General features: G+C 40.2%; 1 protein-coding gene across 7 annotated transcripts in view; it reads left to right on the top strand.

Moving 5' to 3' along the window:
- Window positions 1–25,571, top strand: part of ATP6V1H (ATPase H+ transporting V1 subunit H) — a 132,024-nt gene that overhangs the window by 82,317 nt on the left and 24,136 nt on the right. For 5 of the 7 annotated variants that reach the window (XM_023545691.2, XM_010588309.3, XM_010588311.3 and 2 more), the window contains 2 exons: window positions 389–490; window positions 17,663–17,776. In XM_023545691.2, coding sequence (XP_023401459.1) covers window positions 389–490; window positions 17,663–17,776 — 216 coding nt within the window. Of the gene's footprint in view, window positions 1–388; window positions 491–17,662; window positions 17,777–21,911; window positions 22,002–25,571 lie in introns of all 7 variants that reach the window. The other 2 variants (XR_010317760.1, XM_023545693.2) reach the window with 2 other exon arrangements.

Below are 25,571 nucleotides of genomic sequence, written 5' to 3'. Positions count from 1 at the left end.
TCCCAATGTTTTGGGAATTGTGCATGATATACATTGCAAATCTGCAGTTTATGTGTGTCTAAAAGGTTTGAAAATTGCTAACTTATGTATAATAGTGAAATTAGTGGGAATATATGATTTTAAGGAACCATTTTTAAGGGAGGAGCCCTGGTGGTGCAGTGGTTAAGAGCTATGGCTGCTAACCAAAAGGTTGGCAGTTTGAATCCACCAGCCGCTCCTTGGAAACCCTATGGGGTAGTTCTACTTTGTCCTACAGGGTTGCTATGAGTTGAAATCAACTGGATGGCAATGGGTTTGAGTTTTTTTTGGATCTGTATTATACCTATGCTCTATTATGCTCTATGGAAAAATTAAAAATTTATCTCTCTTTGGATTAAATTTATTTCAGAATCTTGACAAAACTTCTGGAGGTGTCAGATGATCCACAAGTTTTAGCTGTTGCTGCCCATGATGTTGGAGAATATGTGCGGCACTATCCACGAGGCAAACGGTATGAGAAAAACATTTGGGTTTTCCGAAACGGTCAGCATAGAACCTTAGCTGGTGTACTTATCTAAAGTAGAGTAGTTCAGCAAAGGGACTTATGAAATAAATGACGATTATCATAATACTGGTAATTATGGTAAACCTATTTTTTTTAATTAAAAATAAACCCATAAAAAAAAAAATGCAGTGTAAAAATATAAGTACACTTGTTTAATCCTACTGTAGCCAAGAGAGATCATACTGGAAACTTCGTGTTAAAGATTTTCTTTGGTTTCTATGGTTTAATTCAGTGGTCATTTTGTGAGCAGCGGTTATTTTTCAACTTCTGTTTGAAGTTGCAGAAATGAATTAGACATAGACTAAGGAGCTCTAGTGGCTGAGTGATTAAGCACTTGGCTGCTAACCTTAAGGTCAGTGGTTTGAACTCACCAGCCGCTCCATGGGAGGAAGACCTGGCGATCTGCTCCCGTAAAGATTATAGCCTAGGAAACTCTATAGGGCAGTTCTACCGTGTCCTGTAAGGTCAGTATGCATCAGAATTGACTCAACGGCACACAACAACAACTGACCTCAATAGGTTCAAAGTATAAAAAGCAATATGAATATAACACCTGTAGAGAAAAGTTAGAGTAGGTGTATAGTGGCATAGTAATGGAATTTACATATTTGACAGTTTTGACAGAAGGGAACTTAGCGTGGGAGAGAACAGGTGAGGCCTTACAGAGGAAGTGATGCTGCTTATAAATGACTTAAAATGACTGAGGTACATTAACACTGAAAAGATAGATTTATTTTGCAAAAATAAGAAATGAAAAGAAAACATTAAATATGACAGGAGTGATATCATGTCCTGTGGAAAAGCAGGAATGTGTAGTGCTGTGGTTCAGTTGTTGCTATTCTACATGCTAACTAGTTTCCTAATCTATAAAATGGGATGTTAATAGTGTTCCTTCCTCATGAAGCTGATGTTAGGATTAAATGAGTTAATCCAAGTACAGTGCTTAGAACAGTGCCAATAGATACATAGTAAGTACTCAATGGGTATTAGCTGCATTTTTTATTATTAATACTAATACTTTATATTTGTCAAACCAGTCTATAAGGACAGCACATAACAATCTTTATCTTATTTATCAAATAGCAGTATCAAAATGTATAAACCCAAAACATCCTAGGATGTAAGGAAAAACTGACACAGCCAAAGTTGTAGTTGTAGACTTGAATATTCTGCAATGTTTATAAGAAGACTTTTTCTTTGATTGTGCTGTATATAAGTATTTAAACATCTAAAAAACCAAAAACCCACTGCCGTCGACTACGACTCATAGTGACCCTATAGGACAGAGTAGAACTGCCCCCATAGAGTTTCCAAGGAGCACCTGGTGGATTCCAACTGCTGACCTTTTGGTTAGCAGCTGTAGCTCTTAACCACTATGCCACCAGGGTTTCCAAAAATATCATAAGATATCATGTAAATGATTATATGGACATCTGTCCCTTCAAGCAGAAAAATTACCTTTTCCCCTCCAAGTGTCTATGGAATATATTACTTTTGAGCTTTACTTTGTTTCTGTATCTGCTTCATAGTAGCTCCGGCTGCTTTGTGGACTTTGGTAACCCTGACTATAAACCTATGACAGTTTCATCTGCAGCAGAATTTGCCAGTGTCGTGGAATGTAACTTGGGTCACATGCTGAGTTGTAGGGGTTGAGCACTATTATATGTAGAACTAGGCTTAGGTTAGAAGTAGGTTCAGATGCAGGGAGGAGAGGTCGTAATTCAGGTCCCTTTGGAATAAAAGGGAACTTTTCTCTTGTGTTTCTTCTGGGTCGGAATAACGGCCATGAACATCTCAGAACTCAACATGACGGGTCACTATGGTAAACATGTAAGATGCAACATGGTAGCCTCTGGGTATGGAGGGTAGGTGTACCCCGTAATTTGAGCTCCTCTTGAAGGTAAATGAGATAGATTGACACAATAGCCGCAACATTCGACTCAGACATACCGATCAATGATCGTGAAGAGGGACAGCAACATATCACCTCATGTTCAAACTGCAGAGTGTTCTCGTTCTAACCCAGTAGTGGGAACTCTTGGTAATGGTTTTGCATAGGTTCAGAGAGAAGGTGGCTCAGATTTGGACGTGTGTGTGTGTAAAAGAACTTAGTATCAGAAGCAAGATCACCCCTCTGAGCTGCAAGTCTGCATGACTGATGGCTTTGCTGGCTGGAGCCTCTGGCAAAGGGAGGCGGTATCCACCTAGAGGCACCCTTGGGGACTTGTCGCCCTGCTGACGATGCTCTCAGGCACACCCCTTTTGAAAAGTCACAGCGTGCAAGCTGCTGTTGAGACAGGACCACCTGACTCAGATAGGCCTGGTTACTTTCTGCCTTACATTTCCAATTTGGTGGGTCAACTGAGACTCCATGATTAACAAGCTGTGAAGGCCCCAACAGGCCTCATTTGTCAAGTGGAGTCCAGATATGTCACCATACAGCAGGCCCCAACAGCATATTGGCTGTTTGTGAAAAAGTAATTAATACCACTTTGGGGGACACTTTGGCTCCCATTCCGCCACCTGAAGCAAAGCCATTGGTTTACTGGAGCCCTGTATTCACAGAGGTCCACTGAATGCTTGACCTGAATGCTTGATGGCTCAGCTAAGCTGAAACTTGGTAATACCCATCGGGCTGCTGGGGCTGTTTGATCTCAGCACCAGCTATGCTGAGACGAGCATGGACATGGTCACTAAAACTAAGTGGACAGGGTTTCAGGCTGGGTCGCAGCTCTGGCCATCATAGCTGATGAACTACTATATTTTTACTGACTGCTGACTCTTGAGCTGTTGCCAGTGGCCTAACTGCTTGATCTGCCACTCAGGAAATAATAGTCTAGGATATTAGAGACACCCCTCACTGGGTGAGAACTATAGAAAGACAAGTCACAGTTACTGGTCAAACCCACACGGCCCGAACCAGCATTGGTGTTGGGATCCAACATAGTAACAGGCCTGGTAGCACACCCATCAGTCTTCACTGGCACTGAGGAAAGCATTCTGTGGTTCTGATGTGGAGGCTGGTTTCAGCAGAGCTTCAGGCTAAGACAGACTAGGAAAAATGCCTGACAATCTATTTCTAAAGCTTAACGAGTAAGAACCCTATGGATCACAACAGAACTTCGTCCAACAATAGTGTTGAAAGATGAGTCCCCCTAGGTTGGAAGGCACTCCAGATGCACAGTGGCTTCAGCAGTGGACTCAAGCCTACCAATACTTGTAAAGATGGTGCAGGACTAGATGACATTTCGTTATGTTGTACATGGGGTTGCTATGAGTTGGAACCTGCTTGTTGGCAACTAGCAACAACAAGTATATAAAAAGAATATATTTAGAGGAATATTGTAGTTTCTTACACCCTTCTCTTTTATCAGATATTCCTGAATTTCTAATGTTTTTCTTAAGTTTAATATACTCTGGTTTAATGTGGGGGTACTTCTCTCCCTTTTAAAAAATAATTTTAGTGTCTTTATCCTTAAAATATGAAAAATCTTGAGGCGGGGCCAAGATGGCGGAGTAATCAGACTTCTGCGGTGGTCCCTCTTACAATAAAGACCCCAAAAAACAAGGGAATCGATCATATATGACAATCTAGGAACCTTGAACATCAAAGGCAAAGTGGAGGAATCGGACTGAGTGGCAGGGGGAGGGAAAGATAGAGATGGTTCAGAAGCAATGAGGAGTTGCCAGACCTGAACCAGTGGGAACCAGCACCCTGCAGGTCAGCAAGCAGTGGCGTTTGGGATGTGTTTTCCAGATCAGGAGAGACCGAGTGGCGGAGAGTTCACTCACACCTCCAGAATGAGTGAAAATCAGCGCTGTTAGCAAAAGATGAGTACTTGTGTCTAATCTACTGCGTGGACCAAAAAACACCCCTTTGAAAAAAACTTCCACCCATTTAACTGACCCCTCCCCGCACTGCACCGAGTCCCAAGCTGGCTTCAGTGATAGCTGGTTTCCCTGGGCCATCCGCCCAGCCTTGGAGAAGGTACAGATTAACAAATGGGGAAAAAACAAGCTGGGAGCTCAGGGCAGAAACAGTTCCTTTTCCCTAGGCATAGGCATAAGCGGTCCACATACTTTGAATGCCTTTCACCCCTGCATAGACCTGTTTGGCCCATTTCAACAGCATAGGCCCTCATTAGCACAGTACAACGGGGTATATACCTGATGGCTAACTTCAGCTGTTTCAGCTGTATGGTGGAGAGGCAGGTTTGTAATGTCTGACACCACTCTGCCTATTAAGTAAGGTCCTCACCTACCCACATCAGAGTCCTGAGGACTGGTGGCTTAACCCTCACCACCTAGCCACCCTCGACAGGGGTCCAAGGATGAGTGGTAACTGCCAATCCTTATAGCCAACAGCAATGGGTGCTCATAGTCCGGCTGCAAAACCTACCCACATAGGCACTCTAGGGAACAGGGACACACTTTCCTCACAGACACTCAGGGGCAGTTGTCATTCCCTGGCCTTGCTCAGTGCGTGACCCCTCTACTGCAGGCAGACGTCTGTGCCTACACCAATCACCACTGCTCACGTAAGACTGTAGGTGAGAGCCTGCATCATACACTTGGTAACCAACTACCTAGACACCTGAGCTGAATCCATATAAGAAAAGTATAGGGACTTCTGGGCTCGTATACCTAGTAACGGCGCTAACCACCTGGTGAGAGGACGTTAGATCTTCAAAGGTGTTAAAGTCAAACTAGCTCACTCAAACACCCTATTCGAACACATCAAAACAAGAAGCAAGAACACAGCAAAAATAAATGAATACAATAACTTACTGATGGCTTAGAGACAATAATCAATAAAGAAGCACGCCATGATGGCTTTAGCAGCCTCCCAAAACAAAGAATCAAGAAATCTTCTGGATGCAGGGAACTTCCTGGAACCACCAGAGGTAGAATACAAACGATTAATATACAGAACTCTTCAAGACATCAGGAAGGAGATCAGGCAAAACACAGAACAAGCCAAGGAACACAGAGACATAGCATGAGAGGAACTTAAGATTAGAGAAGAGCATAATGACAAATTTAATAGTCTCCAAGAATCCATAGAGAAACAGCAAACAAATTCAGAAGATTAATGATAAAATTTCAGAATTAGACAACTCAGTAGAAAGTCATAGGAGCACAGTTTAGACAATGGAAGACAGAATTAGTGAGATTGAAGATAAAGCACTTGACACCATAGTTGAGGAAGAATCAGGTAAAAGAATTAAAAAAAATGAAGAAACCCTAAGAATTATGTGGGACTTTATCAAGAGTGATTGGAGTACCAGAACAGGGGGGATAACAAAAAACAGAATTGTTGAAGATTTGTTTGCAGAAGACTTCCCTAATACTGTGAAAGATGAGAAGATCGTTATCCAAGATGCTCATCGAGCCCCACGCAATGTAGATCCCAAAAGAAAGTAACCAAGACATATAATGAAACTTGACAAAACCAAAGATAAAGATAGAATCTTAAGAGTGGCTAGGGATAAACGAAAAGTCACCTACAGAAGAATCCGTAAGACTCAGCTTGGACTATTCAGCAGAAACCATTCAGGCAAGAACGCAATGGGATGACATATATAAAGTCTTTCAGGAGAAAAAATTGTAAGCCAAGAATTATATATCCAGCAAAACCGTCTGTCAAATATGAAGGCAAAATTTGGGCATTTTCACATAACAGAAGTTTAGGGAATTTGCAAAAGCCAAACGAAAATTATAAGAAATACGAAAGAGAGTCCTCTAGTTAGAAAATCAATAAAATCAGGTAACAACCCAAGACTAGAACACAGGATGGAGCAACCAGATATCAACCCAGATAGGGAAATCACAAAAATAAATCAAAACTAAAATGCTCAAAATAGGGAAACGGAGACGTCATTATGTAAAAGATGACAACGTTAAGTGAAAAAAGAGGGACTAAAAAGAAGTCATAGATCTATCATAGAGTCAGTCATGGTGATATGAAGAAATAAGTGTTTGGTTTAAACTTAGAAAAATAGGGGTATATATTAAGGTAACCCCAAATGAAACTGCCAATCCTACACATCAAAATAAAAAACAAGAAAAACATACTAAGCAAATACAAAAGCAACAGCAATGAAAAAGAGGAAAAAACTGTATATAAAGAAAAACTACTTAACACAGAAAATGAAGTGGAAAGAATACACTGTCAGCAACACACAAAAAAAGACATGAAAATGACAGCACTAAACTCAAACCTATCCATAATTATGCTGAGTGGAAATGGACTAAATGCACCAATAGAGTGGAAGAATGGATAAAAAACACAATCTGTCCATATGCTGCCTACAAGAGACACACCTTAGACTTAAAGACACAAACTAAAACTTAAAGGTTGGAAGAAAGTATATCAAGCAAACAATCAAAAAAGAGCTGGAGTGGCAGTGTTAATTTCTGACAAAATAGACTTTAAAGTAAAATCCACTGTGATGGATAAGGAAGGCACTATATAATGATTAAAAGGTTAATATACCAGGAAGATAGAACCATAATAAATATTTATGCACCCAACGACAGAGTTCCAAAATACATAAAACTGACTCTAACAGCACTGGAAAGAGAAATACACAGCTCCGCAATAATAGTAGGAGACTTCAACACATCACTTTTGGTGAAGGACAGAGCATCCAGAAGGAAGCTCAGTAATGACATGGAAGATCTAAATGCCACAGTCAAACATCTTGACCTCATAGACATATACAGAACACGCCACCCAACAACAGCCAAGTGTACTTTTTTTTCCAGCGCACATGGAACATTCTCCAGAGTAGACCACGTATTAGGTCATAAAGCAAGCCTTAACAGAATCCAAAGGGTCAAAATAGTGCAAAGCATCTTTTCTGACCATAAAGCCATAAAAGTAGAGATCAATAACAGAAAAAGCAAGGAAAAAAAATCAGACATAAGAAAACTGACTGAACAACAGCTTGCTCAAAAACTACTGGGTTATAGAAGAAATTAAGGACAGAATAAATTCATAGAATCAAATGAGAATGAAAACACTTCCTACTAGCACCTTTGAGACACAGCAGAAGCGGTGCTCAGAGGTCAATTTATAGCAGTAAATGTCCACATACAAAAAGAAGAAAGGGCCAAAATCAAGAATTATCCCTACAATTTGAGCAAATAGAGAGCAGCAAAAGAAGCCCTCAGGTACCAGAAGAAAGCAAATAATAAAAATATTAGCAGAATTAAGTTAAATAGAGAACAAAGACAATTGGAAGAGTTAAGAAGACCAAAAGCTTGTTCTTTGAAAGGATCAACAAAATTGATAAACCAATGGCCAAGGCGACAAAGGAAAAACAGGGGAGGAGGCAGATAACCTGAATAAGAAATAACATGGGCAATATCGTATCAGACCCAACTGAAATTAAAAGAATTGTAACAGAAACACTATGAGAAATTGTACTGTTAACGAGTTTGAAAACCTAGAGGAAATGGACAAATTTCTAGAAACACACTGCCTACCTAAACTAACACAAACAGAGGTAGAATAACTAAATAAACCTATAACAAAAGAAGAAATTGAAAACATAATTTAAAAACTTCCAACAAAAAAAAGTCCTGGCCGTGACGGCTTCACTGGAGAATTCTTTTAAACTTTCAGAAAAGAGTTAACACCACCACTACTAAAGGTATTTCAGAGCATAGAAAAGGACCGAATACTCCCAAACTCATTCTGTGAAGCCGGCATAACCCTGATACCAAAACCAGGTAATGACACCACAAAAAAAGGAAATTACAAACCAATATCCCTTATGAACTTAGGTGCATAAATCCTCAACAAAGTTGTAGCCCCTAGAAGTCAACAACATATCAAAAAATAAGTCACCATGACCAGGTGAGATTCATACCAGGTATGCAGTGATGATTCAAGATTTGAAAAACAATCAGTGAAATCCATCACATAAATAATAAAGACAAGAACCACATGATCTTATCAATTGATGCAGAAAAGGCATTTGACAAAGTCCAACACTTACTCATGATAAAAACTCTCAGCAAAATAGGAATAGAAGGGAACTTCCTCAGTGTAATAAAGGGCATTTATATAAAGCCAACAGCCAACATCATCCTAAATGGAGAGAGTCTGAGAGCATTCCCCTTGAGAACGGGAACCAGACAAGGATGCCCTTTATCACCACTCTCATTCAACATTGTGCTCGAGGCCCTAGCCAGAGCAGTTAGTCTAGAAAAAGAAATAAAGGGTATCCATATTGGTAATGAAGAAGGAAAAGTATCTCTATTTGCAGATGCTATGATCTTATACACAGAAAACCCTAAAGAATCCTCAAGAAGACTACTGGAACTGATAGAAGATTCCAGCAAAGTATCAGGATACAAGATAAATGATACAAAATTCAGTTGGATTCCTCTACGCCAACAAAGAGAACTTCGACAAGGAAATCACCATATCAATACCATTTATAATAGCCCCCAAGAAGATAAAATACTTAGGAATAAATCTAATCAGAGATGTACAAGACTTAAAAAAAAAAACACCCAGTGCCGTCAGAAAATTAAAAGACACTGCTGCACGAAATCAAGAGAGACCTACATAAGTGGAAAAACACTTGCTTATGGATAGGAAGACTCAACATTGTGAAAATTCTATTCTACCCAAAGCAATCTGTAGATACAAGCCAATCCTGATCCAAATTCCAATGCCATTTTTTAAGGAGATGAAGAAACAACCACCAACTTCATATGGGAAGAGGCCCGGCCAAGTAAAGCATTACTGAAAAAGAACAAAGTGAGAGGCCTCACATTACCTGATTTTAGAACCTATTATACTGCCACAGTAGTCAAAACAGCCTGGTACTGGTACCACAAGATACATAGACCAACGGAACAGAATGAGAATCCAGACATAAATTCATTCACCTATGAGCAGCTGATATTTGACAAAGGCCCGAAGTCTGTTAAATGGGGAAAAGATAGTCTCTTTAACAAATGGTGCTGGCATAACTGGATATCCATCTGCAAAAATGAAACAAGACCTGTACCTCACACCATGCACAAAAACTAACTCAAAATGGACCAAAGACCTAAATATAAAATCTGAAACAATAAAGAGCCCGGAAGAAAAAATAGGGACAATGCTAGGGGCCCTGATAAATGGCATAAACAGTATACATAACATTACTAACAATGCACAAACACTAGAAGAGAAACTAGATAACTGGGAGCTCCTGAAAATCAAGCACTTAAGCTCATGCACGGATGTCACTCAAAGAGTAAAAAGACAACCTATAGTCTGGGAAAAAAAATTTTGGCAATGACAAATCCGATCAGTGACTAATCTCTAAAATCTACAAGATACTGCAAAACCTCAACAACAAAAAGACAACCCAGTTAAAAAATGGGCAGGGGATATGAACAGGCACTTCATCAAAGAAGACATTCAGGAGGCTTATAGATGTGGAAATGCTCATGATCATTAGCCATTAAAGAAGTGCAAATCAAGACTACAATTAGATACTATCTCACCCCAGCAAGGTTGGCATTAATCCAAAAAACACAAAATAATAAATGTTGGAGAGGTTGTGGAGAGACTGGAACACTTAAAAACTGCTGGTGGGAATGTAAAATGGTGCAGCCACTTTTGAAATCGTTTTTGTGCTTCCTTAAAAAGCTCGAAATAGAACTATCATACTATCCAGCAATCCCACTCCTTGGGACATATCCTAGAGAAATAAGAGCTCTCACAGGAATAAATATATGCACACCCATGTTCATTGCAACACTGTTCATAATAGCAAAAAGATGGAAACAACCGGGGTGCCCATCAATGGATGAATGGATAAATTATGGTGTATTCCCGTGTTGGAATTCTACACAGTCGTAGAGAGCAACCGTGAATCCGTGAAACGTCTCAAACATGGAGGAATCTGGAAGGCATTATGCTGAGTGAAATTAGTCAGTTGAAAAAGGACAAATATTGTATGAAAACACTATGATAAGAACTCAAGAAAAGATTTAAACACAAAAGGTTTTAATTATTCACTAATTAGATAGTAGACAAGAATTATTTTAGGTGAAGGGAAGGACAACACATAATACAGGGGAACTCAGCACAACTGGACTAAACCAAAAGCTAAGAAGTTTTCTGAATGGAACCAAAGGCTTCAAGGGACAGGGTATCAGGGCAAGTGTCTGGGGAACATGGTTTCAGGGGACATCTGGGTCAATTTGCATAATAAAGTATTTTAAGGAAACACTGCATCCTACATTGGTGAGTGGCATCTGGGGTCTTAACAGTTAGCAAGCGGCCATCTAAGATGCATGAATTGGCCCCAGCCCACCTGGAGCAAAGGAGAATGAAGAACACCAAAGACATGATGAGTCCAAGAGACAGAAAGGGCCACGTAAATCAGAGACTTCATCAGCCTGGGACCGGAAGGAACTAGATGGTGCCCGGCTACCACCAGTGATTGCCCTGACAGGGAACACAATGGAGAATCCCTGATGGACCAGGAGAAAAGTAGAATGCAGACCTCAAATTTTAGTACAAAGAGCAGACTTAATGGTCTGACTGAGGCTGGAAGGACCTCAGAGGTCATGGCCTCTGGAATCTCTGTTAGCCCAAAACCGAAACCATTCCCGAAGTCTACTCGACAAAAGATTAGACTGGGCTGTAAGACATAAAATGATACTGATGAGGAGTGTTCTTCTTAGCTCAAGTAGATACATGAGACTAAATGGGCAGCTCCTGTCTAGAGGCAGGATGAGAAGGCAGAGGGGGACAGGAGCTGGCTGAGTGGACACAGGATATACAGGGTAGAGAGGAGGAGTGTGCTGTCACATTATAGGAAGAGCAGCTAGGGTCACATAACAATGTGTGTCCAAGTTTTTGTGTGAGAAGCTGACTTAAACTGTAAACTTTAACTTAGAGTAAAAAAAAAAAAAAAAAAAGTTTGTAATTACCCTGGTTAAATCTTAATGTCGGTTGTAGTTCTTTTAATACTTCAAATTATCCCCCAAATTCACTGTTTAGCATTAGCTTAAGTTGTTTTCTTTGTGTAAACCCGCTGCTGTCAAGTAGATTCTGACTCATAGCAACCCTGTAGGACAGAGTGGAGCTGCCCCATAGGGTTTCTGAGGCTGTAATCTTTACTGAAGCAGACTGCCACACCTTTCTCCTGAGGAGCAGCTAATGGGTTCGAACCACTGACCTTTTGGTGAGCAGCTGAGCACTTAGCCACTGTACCACCAGGGCTTCTAAAAATGTCTACACTAGAGAGTAGAGACAGGGGCTGCATTAACAGTGTTCTCTCCTGCACAGGGTGGATGTGCGGAAGTGTTGTAATCCAGATGTTGGGAGTAAGGACTGGGTGAGTCCGTTAAGGATGGAATTAGTGGAATATACAGTTGGTATTTGGCTAGGCCGTCAAGGAGTTTTTCGAGATCCTTGAGGGAACTGTATGTACAGAGGAACCCAAAACAAGGCTAAATACTCATGTTAGCATGGGTTTTTGCTCCACACTTCAGTATGGATTCTAGTAAGGTTGGCTGGAGCATGTGGATAGATGATCTCTCCTGTTTTCGTTAGACCTAAGTGCTGTGAATCAGAGATGGTCCCAGGCCCTCAGTGTCTGCCACCTCCTCTCCAATACTGTCGTTTCCTCCTGTGTTTAAAGCCAGGACTGTGGGCTTCACAGAAGGTGAGAAGCAGAGCTGTCGCTGCCAGAGCCAGAGTGAAGAGGCAAGCCTACAAGTTGTGTTTGCTTACAGTACCTCGGGTCGGATCCCTCGAAGCTGACTTGCCCAGGCCTTCTCAGGCTCTGGTGGCCATCCAGGGCCCTGCTTCTTGAGGAAAAGAAAGAGAGATAATGGAAGTTGATCACAGGACAGGAGTAGAGATGGGGTCGGAAGAAGCCTTAGGTAGTCCCTTAAGTCACTACACTTGTGGGTGAAGGACAGGGGCGAGAAAAAGAGAAGGCAGGTGGGTGGGGGCTGTTCCCTGACCTCTTTGGCCTTCAGAGTCACACTAGACACTGCTCACTGACTCAGGGTCCTTGGATTTGGTCAGCGCAGACCAGCAGTCCTCTGCTTTTGGGTGAGAGGAAGGAGGCAAAACACAATCTTCCCTTAGTGGAAGACACAAAGATGTGCAGATATGTCCACGTATGTGAAACTGCAGAAGAAAGGGACTGAGTAACTTGTCTGAGAGCATCTTGTCCTGACTTGTAAATCAGTATGCAGAATTGGGTTTGCTGTTTCATTCCTGTTATTTACCCGTTTTTTGCCTGAAAAACAGTACTGTTTACATGTGGTTTATTATTATTTTTTTGGTTGGTGTTTATTTGGAATGTATTACTGTATGATTCATATAACTTCATTAGCCTCCAAACAGCCATCAGTAGCATGCTAGACAATAGAACCCTTATCAGAATAATAGTTTATGTAAATTCAGCTTCATCATTTAGAACAGCATTAAGAGGGAAAAAGACCTTTAGTACAAACTATAAAAGTGCTGTGCTTTTTAGGATATTTTAAAGTTTTCTCTAAAATTATATTTGTTTCACCAGTTGGTACATTTCTTATATGTTCTTACCAACATCGTGCTGTTTATGAAATACCAAACCAAACCTCTTGCCATTGAGTCAGTTCTGACTCATAGCAACCCTGTAGGGCAGAATAGAACTGCCCCGTAGGGTTTCATAGGAGCTTCTGATGGATTTGAACTGCCTACGTTTTGGTTAATAGCCGAGCTTTTAACCACTGCACCACAGTGAAGTACTTGAATCTAGTTCTCAATTAAATCACCAAAGTATCCTGCCTTTGTAATGATGCCCTGTCTTGGTCTACCAACTGGCAAGATTTTTTTTCCCACCATTTTATTTCTACCCCCGTAGATTTTCAGACAACTGTGGTGGTATCTGATTAGTCTGGAAGTAGTTGGTGTGTAATTACACCTGACATTTAGGAGATGAGAAATGGTGGTTTATTTTACAGCCGTAAGTCTCAGTGGGTTGGAGATTATCCATCTCTCTGTGTGAGATTACAGAATCTCAGGTGGAGTGCAGTAACATGAATAGTTTAAAAATGAACGCTTAATAAATCAACACAAGAGTAAGTTATTAAAAGCAAAGCTCTTCAGAGTTTTCTTGGTTGGTGGTGATACAAGAAGATAGTGTAAGGTGCAAGGGTTTAAAATGTCAAGAAAATACAGCTCTACAGAGCTCTAGACAACACACTCATTGTTGTGAGGATTAAATGAGATAAAAAGTGTAGAGCATTTACCCCACATAGAAAAAGTGCAGGTATTATTACCATTATTGTTATATACAGCACGGGGTCTGTTTTTCCTTCTGTTATATTTCACACATAATGCAACTTTCTGAGAGTGTGTGTCTATTCATATATTTCCGTGTGTTGGATGTATTCAGAAGTGGCCCAATGAATAACCCACTTCTGGCTGCTGAATTCTGAACCATTTGGGAAACATGACAAAGGAGAGAGCAGGTTGAGGCTGATAAAGCCGACATGGAAGAAGGTGGTGCGTGCACAGTAGGCACTTAGCCTTCCTGACACCGAGTTCCACACCTGGGCCAGCTCATTGGCCCAGTGGCACCGGGCCCTTGTAGAAGGGAAAGGAAGGAGTGGAGACATGCACGCCCCATTGCTGCTTCCAAACTCACCACTCATGGTAGTACCCGCTGGGGAGGAGTAAGTGAGGGCAGGGGCTACGGGGTGTCCCCTGGTGTAGTGGAGATTTCCCCTGGCAGGCAGCGGCAGGGGTAAGAAGCCAACCCTGCCAACCCCCTTGAAGTAGTGTGAATAAACAGTTTGTGATGAAATAAGAACATGACCTTTTGATCCCCAACGTTCCTTTAAAATTTATTCAGTGATAATAATATTCCACGCCTTTGAGTGAAAATCAAACCTGGCAGGTCTCATCACTTTCTGTTCACCCTTTTGGTTATTTTAAATCACAGGTGGTTAGTTCAAAATATGAAATGACCCTTTTCACATTTATTCACCAGTATTTTGTTCCCTCCTGTACTCCATGCCCTGGCAGATGAGAACCTGTGTCCTCTAGCTCACTCACAGTTGCTTTAGTTTCTCTGGAGCTGGGAAATGGAAGTGGAGGTGAAGGGAGAAGCAGGGCCTTTGTGTTCTCTTACCTGTGCGTGTTGGAAGCTGATTCTTTTCGTGCAAACACTTTTTTGGGTTCATGGTAGGTGCCTCTCCTGAAACACCCAGCTGCAGCTCTTCGTAGGTTGGGGTGAGCCGTTGTTGTGTTTCCTCTGACCTGTGGTGACTCTTAAGCTCTGGAGATGTAGGCTGGTCCCATCGCAGCCGCCTCCACCCCCTATGCAGGGTGCTGTGGCCTCTCAGGCTTGTGCCGGGTACCAGGCCCCTTGCCCTTCCACTTGCAGGAAATCCTTCAGTCTCTTGTCACGCTGGGACCTGGGAGACTCACTAAGCGGGGCCTCAGAGTTAAAATTGTTCTCTGTCTTTGTAAGTTCTGCATGTGGTATTATTTGACAAATCTACTTCCGTGTCTGAAACCTGTGGACTTGGCATCTTGGTTGAAATTAAGACAGAAGGAGTTCTGTGTTACCACCATATCACGTACATGTATTATATACATGCCAGTTTCAACAGTTCCAGAACATTAAAAGGTACTAGAATATCATTAATGATTACAAAGATATTGGGTAAACCAATGTTTACTTAAATAATTTGTCAGCATGGGCAAGTATTTCCTAGTGTGGCAGTTGATAATTTCAAGCACATGTGAGAGTTGGGCACATTGAACCTTGTAGGTTCCTTGTTCCTGCATCTTAATCCTGATTTGTATGCTTTTCTTTTGAATTTCTGTTCTCTGTCATTTGTCCCCATGGCTATTCCAGGCTACTCACTGCTCTTGTAATAAAAAAATAGTACATGCAAATCACGTGGTAGATTTGCCATTGTTATTATTTTGAGTTCAGTAATGGTATGCTGCTGTAGTTGAGGAAAGGATTACCCCCAGGCAGTATTGCTGCGGTAAAGGTCCATCTTGTTTGAAGACCTGCTTGTCCTTTAACTGTGAGAATGAGATTTGATGAAAGAGAAACCGTACAGTAGCCAAAAGTCTCAGCGTACTCTCAGGTTGCCTTCGCTTTGGACCTGCAGTATATTCTGCTTAAAATAGCATTTCAAATAAATCGAGAAGAGTTTGACTATTGTTTTATAATCTGCCTTTAAGAATTAATGTTATGTCATTAAATACTCTTTAGCCAGGTGGGCTTTAATGGCCAAGTAACACATTCCCTTAGTAAATATTTAATGAGTGCCTTCTGTCTCGAGCCCTGGGAGTTTAAGGGTGAGTGAAGCCATGCATAGTTCTGGCCCTGATGGAACTTCTTATATAATGGAGAAGACAAATTTAATAGTCATTTAGAAACAAACTTGTAACTTAGGAGCATACAATGAAGGAGAGAGATATATCGCCATGAGAAGGATATATTAAGGGGATTAACATAATACTGGGCTAGGGACGACTTCTCTGAGGAAGTGACAGTTAAGCCAAGATCTGAAAGAGGTAGAGAGAGATCTCCATGAAGAGGGATAAATGGGAAAGCTTCTGGAGGAGAAAATAGGGCCTGCAGAGGTGTTGTGGCTGAAGAAACTGAAAGAAGGCTGGTGGGGTTAGGGTGCAGAGAGCATACTCTATGAAGCCAGAGAGGAGGGCTCAAGTCAGACTGTGAAGAAGGGCCTGGTTGGCCAGTTCAAGAGTTTCGGTCTTTGTGCTAAGAGCAGTAGGAAGTCACTGAATTGTTCTAAGCAGGGGAAGTGCCATTCAGATTTTTGGAGGAGCAGCTCCTACAGTGAAATGGCCTTATCTTACTTCAGGGACTGTTCCATGTGGGCTTCATGTCCTGAGTCTTCACAGCCATTCTGTCAGGAGACGCCATTGTTCTGTTTGCCAGGGAGGAATTAACTAGGTTAAATTACTTGCCTGTTGTCATGTATCTGACAAAGAGCAGAACTGATATGTTAAATAAGATAATGTTGTAAAGCATAGTGCCTTACATAACTAGACTCAATTAATATTTTTTTATTGTCCTTCTCCCCACAGTTTAATATATTTTTTAAAAAGGATGTTTGAAAAAGTCAAGTATAAAAAGACATTCAGATAAACGTCTCCCTCTCACCTCTGTCCCCCATCCACCCATTTCTTACTGATCCATGAAGCCTTACTGATCCGTGAGGTTGTCTTAAACCACCAAATGCCCTATTGCATTAAGGTGTCACATTTCACTGACTGTGTAGGAGTGATACCTACCATCCGCAAGACAGTGCTGATGGACAAAGAATGGACAAGGAAGTTCATACTTTTATGCTGGAGCTAAGAAATGCCACAGCTGTAGCCCTAGCCACGTCCTTACAGAAGAAGAGAGAACTTCTTCCCATTCATAAAGTGAATAACCACTTTTCACTCTACATCTGCATCTGCAATTAAGCGGATTTTCAGGATGTTGGGGTGCAGCGGTAGACAGCAGCATCACACATCATGGTGCTCTTGGTAATGTGAATTCTCTCTTCTGTTTCACTTCCAAGGAGGCCACGTGGCATACTCCATCAGTATGAGAAAGGGCAGAGATCTTAAACTCAACAAGGTCTTTTTCGGAAAATTAATATGGCCTCTATTGGGTGCTTTCCACCGTGTTTCTCCTGCTGTCTGTGCCTAAGCCTGTATGTGTCACGTGTCGTGATTACTGATGGAATTGATACTGATGTTATGTTGTTAACGGGTATTAGATGATGTTCCATATACTTATTTTAAGTAAACCAGAAATACCAGTAATAAAGAAGTTAATTCTCAGCTACCTGTGAGGTGCCCAGGTAGATGCTATTTTCTTGGAGTAGGAAATGAGACTAACAGTTGGATTTATAATTAGGAATTCAAAAGAGAAACTATTTGAATACTTTTTATGTGTGATTCAGAGAAAATGATGTAAAAAAGCCAAGTGTGTTGGTTTACTTACCTATATTGTAACTTTTTAAAATCCCTTGGCATGCGTTTGAACTTTGTGCTTACTAGCAGCATGAGTTTGGAAGTGACTGAAGCGTCCTCAGCACTGCCCTTCTGCTCTGCAGGGTTATCGAGCAGCTCGGCGGGAAGCAGCTGGTGATGAACCACATGCACCACGAAGACCAGCAGGTCCGCTACAACGCTCTGTTGGCTGTGCAGAAGCTGATGGTGCACAACTGGTATGTGCTGGCACTTCCTCGCGCCACAGGACCCTCTCTGAGAGATGGTAGTTCTTAAAGTCAGTGATTTTTATTACAAATCTAGAAAGATACTTTACTCAGAGCAGTGGCATGGTAGTTGTACAAAGTTAAACCGTGTTGTTTCAAGAAAGGTACATTCATCCTACCAGCATCAAAAATAGCTCCAGAAGCAGCTAAATGGACCCTTGAGACATAAAGTGAATTATTCTTTTTTTGAGTTGAGTGGGATACAGCTGGACAACCGATTAATTTGAGAACTATGAATTCGCAAGGTTTAATTATTCAGCATACGGTTATCCTGAATGGATTTTACCAGTTCACATAAAACCACTAAAAATAGATCGTTCAGTTTAGATTCAACTCTCAGATTTCATTCATTATAGCCCTTGGCTTTTGAAGTAACCAACGTCATATTTTCTCTGTTCTTTTATTTTTAAATCAAAATTATTGACCTTTTTTAGCACTTAAAACAAGGTAAATTAAAGAGTGCTGCTTAGACCTAATGGAGCCTTCTGTATGAATGAAGGAACTAACCAGGGTTCCCTTTGGCGTGGCTGTCTCAGCCGTGGCCTGGGGGTGCAGTACGTTCAGTGCTCTTCTGAATAGTTCACATGCCTGTCCTCTACCCGTGGGAAACGTGTTTCTGTGAGGCGCGATGAATAGATACACGTGGCCTGTAGCTGACAATAATGCCGCCAGCCCTTCCAAAGGGAAGAATTAATGGAGCATTAGAATGGGTTTTGGAATGATGTAGGCTAACAGTGTAGGAGAATATTCTGGAGTGCTGCTGTTGGATCATATGTTAAGTATCATGGTCTTGTCACTTCAGCACTTTTCTCATAGATCCTGACGTTTCTGCCTCCTTTCAACAACTACTTTTTGAGTACTTAACAAATTTGTCTCGGGATAAGTATAGCCAGAATTCTCCTTAGAAGCAAAGATAGGGAAACTTTGTCTTACATGCTTTGAACAGATTATCAGGAGGGTCCAGCCCCTGGAGAAGGACATCGTGCTTGGTAAAATAGAGGGTCAGCAAAAAAGAGGAAGACCCTCAGTGAGATGGATTGACACAGTGGGTGCAACAGTAGGCTCAAACATAGCAACAATTGTGAGGACGGTGCAGGCCTGGGCAGTGTTTGGCTTTGTTGTACATAGGGTTGCTGTGAGTCAGAACCAACAGCACCTAACAACAGTAACCAACTTTGGAGCCTGTTGTTCTAAGTGCTGGGCTGTGGATAGGATGGAAGAGGCTGCAGCTTCCTATCGGGTGGTTAGAGAAGTGTCTCTGAGGAGGCCAAACCATGAAGCTGAGACAGTGACGGTGAGGAGAAGCCAGCCATACAGTTCAGTTATTGGGGTGAGCATTTCATACTGGGGTATAGGGAATGAGAGGTGAAAAGCCATAAGACAGGAGTGAGCTTGGCTTGTTTAAAGCAATGCCTGCAGACATGTTTGGTTGTCACAGCTGGGGGCGATGATGCTACTGGCATCTAGTGGATAGAGGACAGGGATGTCTTTAAACATCCTGCAATGCACAGAAGAGCCCTCCACAACAGAGAATTATCCAACCCAAAATGTTAATAGTGCCAGGTTGAGAAGCTCTAAGTTAAAGAACGGGAAGAGAGCCAGTGTGGGAAAAGATGGGCTAGGAGAGGTGGGCAGGGGTCCGATCATGGAGGGTCTTGTAGGCTGCTTTTATACAAGGAGTTGAAAGCCATAAGGTTTTTAATGGGAGAATGAGAAGATTTGATTTATGTTTTCAAAAGATCACTTTGGTTACTTTATGGAGAATAGACATTTGAGGATTAGTGTGAAAGCAAGACAACCATTTAGGAGGCTCTCATGGTGGTTTCATGGTGGTCTCAGGTAGAGGTGGATGGAATAGGGTGATAAAAGTTGGGATAACAAGAAGTAGATGGGTTTGGGATAGGTTTCAGATCTAGTGCTGGCAGCTCTTGATGGCCTGTGTTCTCAGTGCAAGAAGAATGAAATCAAAGCAGAGAGCATTCCAAATGTTTTTATGTAGCGGGGGAAAAGAAAATCAAGTCTGTCAGTAAAACAAATACTTCATTGGATTTCCATCCTTGTTTCACTTCACCCCAAGCTATAATTTTGAACATAAATGAATTATTTAGTAATTTGGCATCTCTTAGTTTGTTTATGTCTGCTTCGTGGAATTAGTTTGAAGAATGTTGATGTTTAATACAGTTGAAGCTGTTGGAACCAATGAGCTTTATGTTTGACAGAATGTTCCTCTGAGGTTTTCGTGTAACAGCCACAGGTCTATTTTCCATATTTGTAGGACTGTTGAAATGTAATTCTCGTTTTACTGATAAAATACAATTCATTTTGGTATTTCTTCTCTTGATGAATTTATTATTGGGTTTAGCAGCATTTATTTCAGTTTTAATGTATATTCCTGATATGAAAGAAAAGAATTACGATAATGACTTTTCTTTTGCCAGTGGGGACAGGTTTTTGGTTGAGAATTTTTGTTTTTCGCGTGATCATGCACTGAAGTTGAAATGTTTAATATTAAATTTTTTTGTTGTTGAATTAAGGGACTTGACTTAGTCTCGTAGTACATTTTTCAAAGAAAAGGAAAAAAAAGGAAGAGCAAATATCTTTCTACCAGAAACTGCTTTTGTGACTATCCCTTCTCTCCCTCTCTTATTATGGGCCAAGCTATTTTAACTTTAGAATTTTTAATTAAAAATATTTTAATTATGATAAATCTCCTTTGTATTTAATGGAGAAGCTTAGTATCAGTGTATTCCTATACCTTCTTTATAAAGAGTTCTTCACAGAAGAAAGGAAGATTAGAATTCATATGTGACTCTGGCGTTTTCTGCTAGAGAATGAAAATTGCTGAAATAATAGCAGTTTATTTCAATATCAGATTAATATGATGCTGAGTTGAATATAATTTGGACAGTAAATCTTCTGCAGAATATATCCCCAAATGCAAAAGGGCTTGTGATCACTGTCTTTATGTAGGCAACTAAGTTGTCTTTATTAAAACCATGACGGTAGAAGGCTACCTTTTTACCTCGTGTGTAGGCTTTTCAGCGTTGTGGTACTGATGTTTAAAATATGTTTATTGCTTGAATCTTACAAAACATTCTTGGAATTATTTACTATCACACCAAAAAAAAAAATTAAAAACTCGATCAACTTTGTTTTCTCTTAGCATTTTGTTCCGACTTAAAATGTTTTTATAAATGATGTATTTTAAAATAAATTAGTTAGAAATAATTAAAATATAATTATGGACAAAAATAGAACAAAAGTGTGCCTGAATGGCAGTGATAGCAGCTCTTTACCATTTTTTGCATGCTGTCTATAGTCAGTTTTTCTAACATACCCTTAGCTTTCTTTTCTATGTTAAATTATTTTTAGATTATTTATATTGCGTTATGCTTAATGTATCTGTTTATTAGACAGAGTCATAATTTTTGATATGGTAAACTTAACGTATTCTTTTATTTCAGGGAATTTTTAAAAGTATAGTTTTAAAATTACATTGTAAGTGTAAAGTGGATGGAGACTTTTGAAATCATGGAACTAGGCTGGTTGCGGATCTTGATTTGGATTCACTTTTAAGGAGTTACGTATTAAGTTTCCTAATAAAGTAGAGATGGATTTCAGTTTATATAACATGGAGTTTAGAGTTTTGTAACAGACAAAAACACTGATTTAATTCTCTTTGATGATTTTATAATTGATCTCAAAATTATTTCAGTTAAGCACAGGTCTTAGAATAGCCAGTGTTTCTCCCTTGCACTTGGGTATCTGTATCTACATGAAATAATCTGGATTACAGATAACCTAACCAAGTTGGTTCGGAGGTGCTAGAGTGGGAGAAAGAGCTGCTAGGGAGGACAGGGCGGCTGCCCAGCCCTGTGCACGCCCCTCTCTGAGGGCCCATAGCTCTCTACCCCACACTCTGTGGCGTTCCTGTGCATCCCTGCTTTTTTGAGCAGTGCTGGATTTTTATATTTATAAATTTGGCAAAATATATAAATAATAACTTACCATAGAGAAATTTTGTAGATATCCCCAATTTTTGCTTTGTAATTTAACATCGTAAAATGTCATCATTTTTCTCCCACAGAGTGATTTTAAATGTAATCAGCCTCTAATTCAGAAGCAACATATGTGCGTTTGGACAGCTCAGGACTTCAGGAAAGAAACACTGAATTTTGTAGGTAGAGGGTCTCGTGGAGAATTTTCTGTTTGTGTTTCTAGCTTCTTTTTCAACCTTTTTTTTTTTTTTTAATCTGAGCAGAATAACAAATTTACAAGGGTTACCTGCCCTCTCTGGATCTTTAATGTGTAGATAAATTATAGTAACGGGGTAAGAGTTTCCAGGTCTGGGTGAATGCTGCTGCGTTCTCTGATGTTTACGTTTGCTTAGGACTATTCTTAATTATTCTGTAAGTGATTAAAGAGGCTTCTTGTGAACTGAATTGGAGGAAAAAACCTTGTTTTAACCTTTCAGCATTAATAATTATTAACATATTAACATTCCATAGGACTTTGAACACACACGTGACATTTACAGACTTAACATTTTCAAGGATTAATTTAGAAAATTGTGGTGTCTCTCTGGTGCCTTAAATTTTTCTCTGTGTTTTTATGACATTTTTAGTAGATGAACCTTTGAAAATGTCTTTAGTGTCATTGGCTGTGCATATTTTTCAGAAACAAATGTAACTAGATTTTAAAAAAACATCTAAATCAGGCCCAAGGAAAGAAGAGTTCTTTATTGCTCTTGGCCCACCATCGGTTGAGCAAACTCCCAGTCTTCCAGTCTAAAGATGCCCCTGCTTTGCTAATTAGGGATATTTTGAGGCAATACTGACTTACTTTCGTGGGCACTATGTAACAATTACAGTCGATTTTGAAGATGCCAGCATAACATAAATCTTAGATTGCCACTTGGCCTGTGCTTTATAGATCCTTCAGAACCCAATTAAGGTATATTTGTCTTAAAAAGCCTTTCGTAACTAAACAAAACTAACACATGCACTTGACCCAACAGATTCTTACGACTTAGTCGCGTGCATCTCTGCTTGAAATTTGTGTTTGATTTTATATTGAATTATAAAGTACATAAGCTCAGTTATCTACCAGCGGTTTTATTTTCTTTATTGTCAAAGTGTTTCTTATCCACCTTTTCAAGATGTTTACTTAGGCTAGTACTTTGCAACAATCAGATAAACCTCAGTAGAATAGTCGATAGAGTATGCTAGAAAATAAAAATAAAGCAAATTTCATTTACTCACTTAGGGATTTAATTAAGTTTTTGAATTATTTTCTTAGTTTCCTTTTAAGTATGTTACCCAGATACTACATCTTGATGGGGGGTGGGGGACTCATGAATAACAGGAGTGCGTTGACAAGTTTTTGTCACTATTGAAAATTTGAAGAATCTGTTTAAAAAAAAAAAAAGGTGATTAGCCTGCCATCTTAAGAAAGGTACCATTTCATGGAAATTATTCTCTAACTGAATTTTCATTAGATTTATATTTTAGAAGAATTTTACAATGACTTGGTTTTTTTTTTTTCCCTAATATTCTAAATGTAGGTCCCCCCCTTATATGAGTTCAATGAAGTTTATTTTCTTTTCTTAGTTATATTTTAAAAACAAATTGAGTAAAATGGTGCTGGAATGTTAGTACAAGGGCCAGAGTCTTTCTTAAAAGATCATATTTCTTATACCCACTTAGCATCAAAGTTCTGGAACATTTCTCTTTACTTCTGTACCTCTACAAGCTTTTTTTTTTTTTTTTTCTATTTTATTATGCTGTAAGCCAAAGTTTACAAATCAAGTGAGCTTCTCATACAAAAATTTGTATACACTTTCTGTGTACTCTTAGTTGTTCTCCCCTGAATGAGACAGCATGCTCCTCTCCACCCTGTATTCCCCGTGTCCATTCAGCCAGCTTCTGTCCCCCCTCTGCCTTCTCATCTCCCCTCCAGACAGGAGCTGCCCACGTAGTCTCATGTGACAACTTGAACCAAGAAGCTCACTCCTCAGCAGTATCATTTTCTATCTTACAGTCCAGTCCAATCCCTGTCTGAAGAGTTGGTTTTGGGAGTGGTTCCAGTCTTGGGCTAACGGAACGTCCGGGGACCATGACCTTCAGAGTCTGTCTAGTCTCAGTCAGACCATTAAGTCTGGTCTTCTTATAAGCATTTGAGGTCTGCATCCCACTGCTTTCCTGGTACATCAGGGATTCTCTGTTGTGTTCCTTGTCAGGGCAGTCATCAGTTGTAGCCGAGCACCATCTAGTTCTTCTGGTCTCAGGCTGATGTAACCCACTGCCGTCAAGTCGATTCCGACTCATAGCGACCCCTATAGGACAGAGAACTGCCCGATAGAGTTTCCAAGGAGCGCCTGGTGGGTTTGAAATGCCAGCCTCTCGGTTAACAGCCGTAGCACTTAACCACTACGCCGTCAGGGTTTCCAGGCTGATGTAGTCTCTGATTTATGTGGCCCTTTCTGTCTCTTGGGTTCATAATTACCTTGTGTCTTTGGTGTTCTTCATTCTCCTTAGGTCCAGGTGGGTTGAGCCCAATTGATGCATCCTAGATGGCCGCTTACTAGTGGGATGGAGAATGTTTTCTTAATAGATTTTATTAAGCCAGTTGATTTAGATGTCCCCTGAAAAAAAAAAAAAAACCCAGACCTCTGCGCCTGCTACTCTGGCCTTTGAACCATTTGGTTTATTCAGGAAACTTCTTTGCTTTTGATTTAGTACACTTGTGCTGACCTCTCCTGAATTGTGTGTTGTCTTCCCTTTCACCTAAAATAGTTCGTATCTACCATCTAATTAGTGAATACCCCTCTCCCTCTATCCCTCCTCACCCTCATAACCATCAAAGAATATTTTCTTCTGTGTTTAAACTATTTCTTGAGTTCTTATAATAGCAGTTTCGCACAATATTTGTTCCTCTGCAACTGACCAATTTCACTCAGCATTCTTCCATGTTATGAAATGTTTCATGGATTCATTATTGTTCTTTATCAATGTGTAGTATTCCATTGTGTGAATATACCATAATTTATCCATTCATCCATTAATGGACACCTTGGTTGTTTCCATCTTTTTGCTATTGTAAACAGTGCTGCAGTGAACATGGGTGTGCATATATCTGTTCGTGTAAAGACTCTCATTTCTCTGGGATATATTCCAAGGAGTGGGATTGCTGGGTTGTATGGTAGTTTTATTTCAAGCTTTGTAAGGAAGTGCCAGATCGATTTCCAAAGTGGTTGTACCATTATACATTCCCACCAGCAGTGTGTAAGTGTTCCAGTCTCTCCACAACCTCTCCAACATTTATTATTTTGTGTTTTTTTGGATTAATGCCAGCCTTGTTGGAGTGAAATGGTATCTCATTGCAGTTTTTATTTGCATATCTCTAATGGCTAATGATCGTGAGCATTTCCTCATGTAGCTGGTAGCTGCTTGAATGTCTTCTTTGGTGAAGTGTCTGTTCATATCCTTTGCCCATTTTTTAATTGGGCTATTTGTCTTTTTGTTGTTGAGTTTTTGTAGTATCATATGGATTTCAGAGATCAGATGCTGATCGGAAATGTCACGGCTAAAAACTTTTTCCCAGTCTGTAGGTAATCATTTTACTCTTTTGGCAAAGTTTTTGGATGAGCTTAAGTGTTTGATTTTTAGGTGCTCTCAGTTATCTAGTTTCTTTTCTGGTGTTTGTGCATTGTTAGTAAAGTTTCGTATACTGTTTATGCCATGTATTA

This window comes from Loxodonta africana, chromosome 14, assembly GCF_030014295.1.
Source record: "Loxodonta africana isolate mLoxAfr1 chromosome 14, mLoxAfr1.hap2, whole genome shotgun sequence".
Classification (NCBI taxonomy): Eukaryota; Metazoa; Chordata; class Mammalia; order Proboscidea; family Elephantidae; genus Loxodonta; species Loxodonta africana.
The sequence above is the reverse complement of the archived record's forward strand: the minus strand, read 5'-3'. Positions and strand labels throughout refer to the sequence as shown.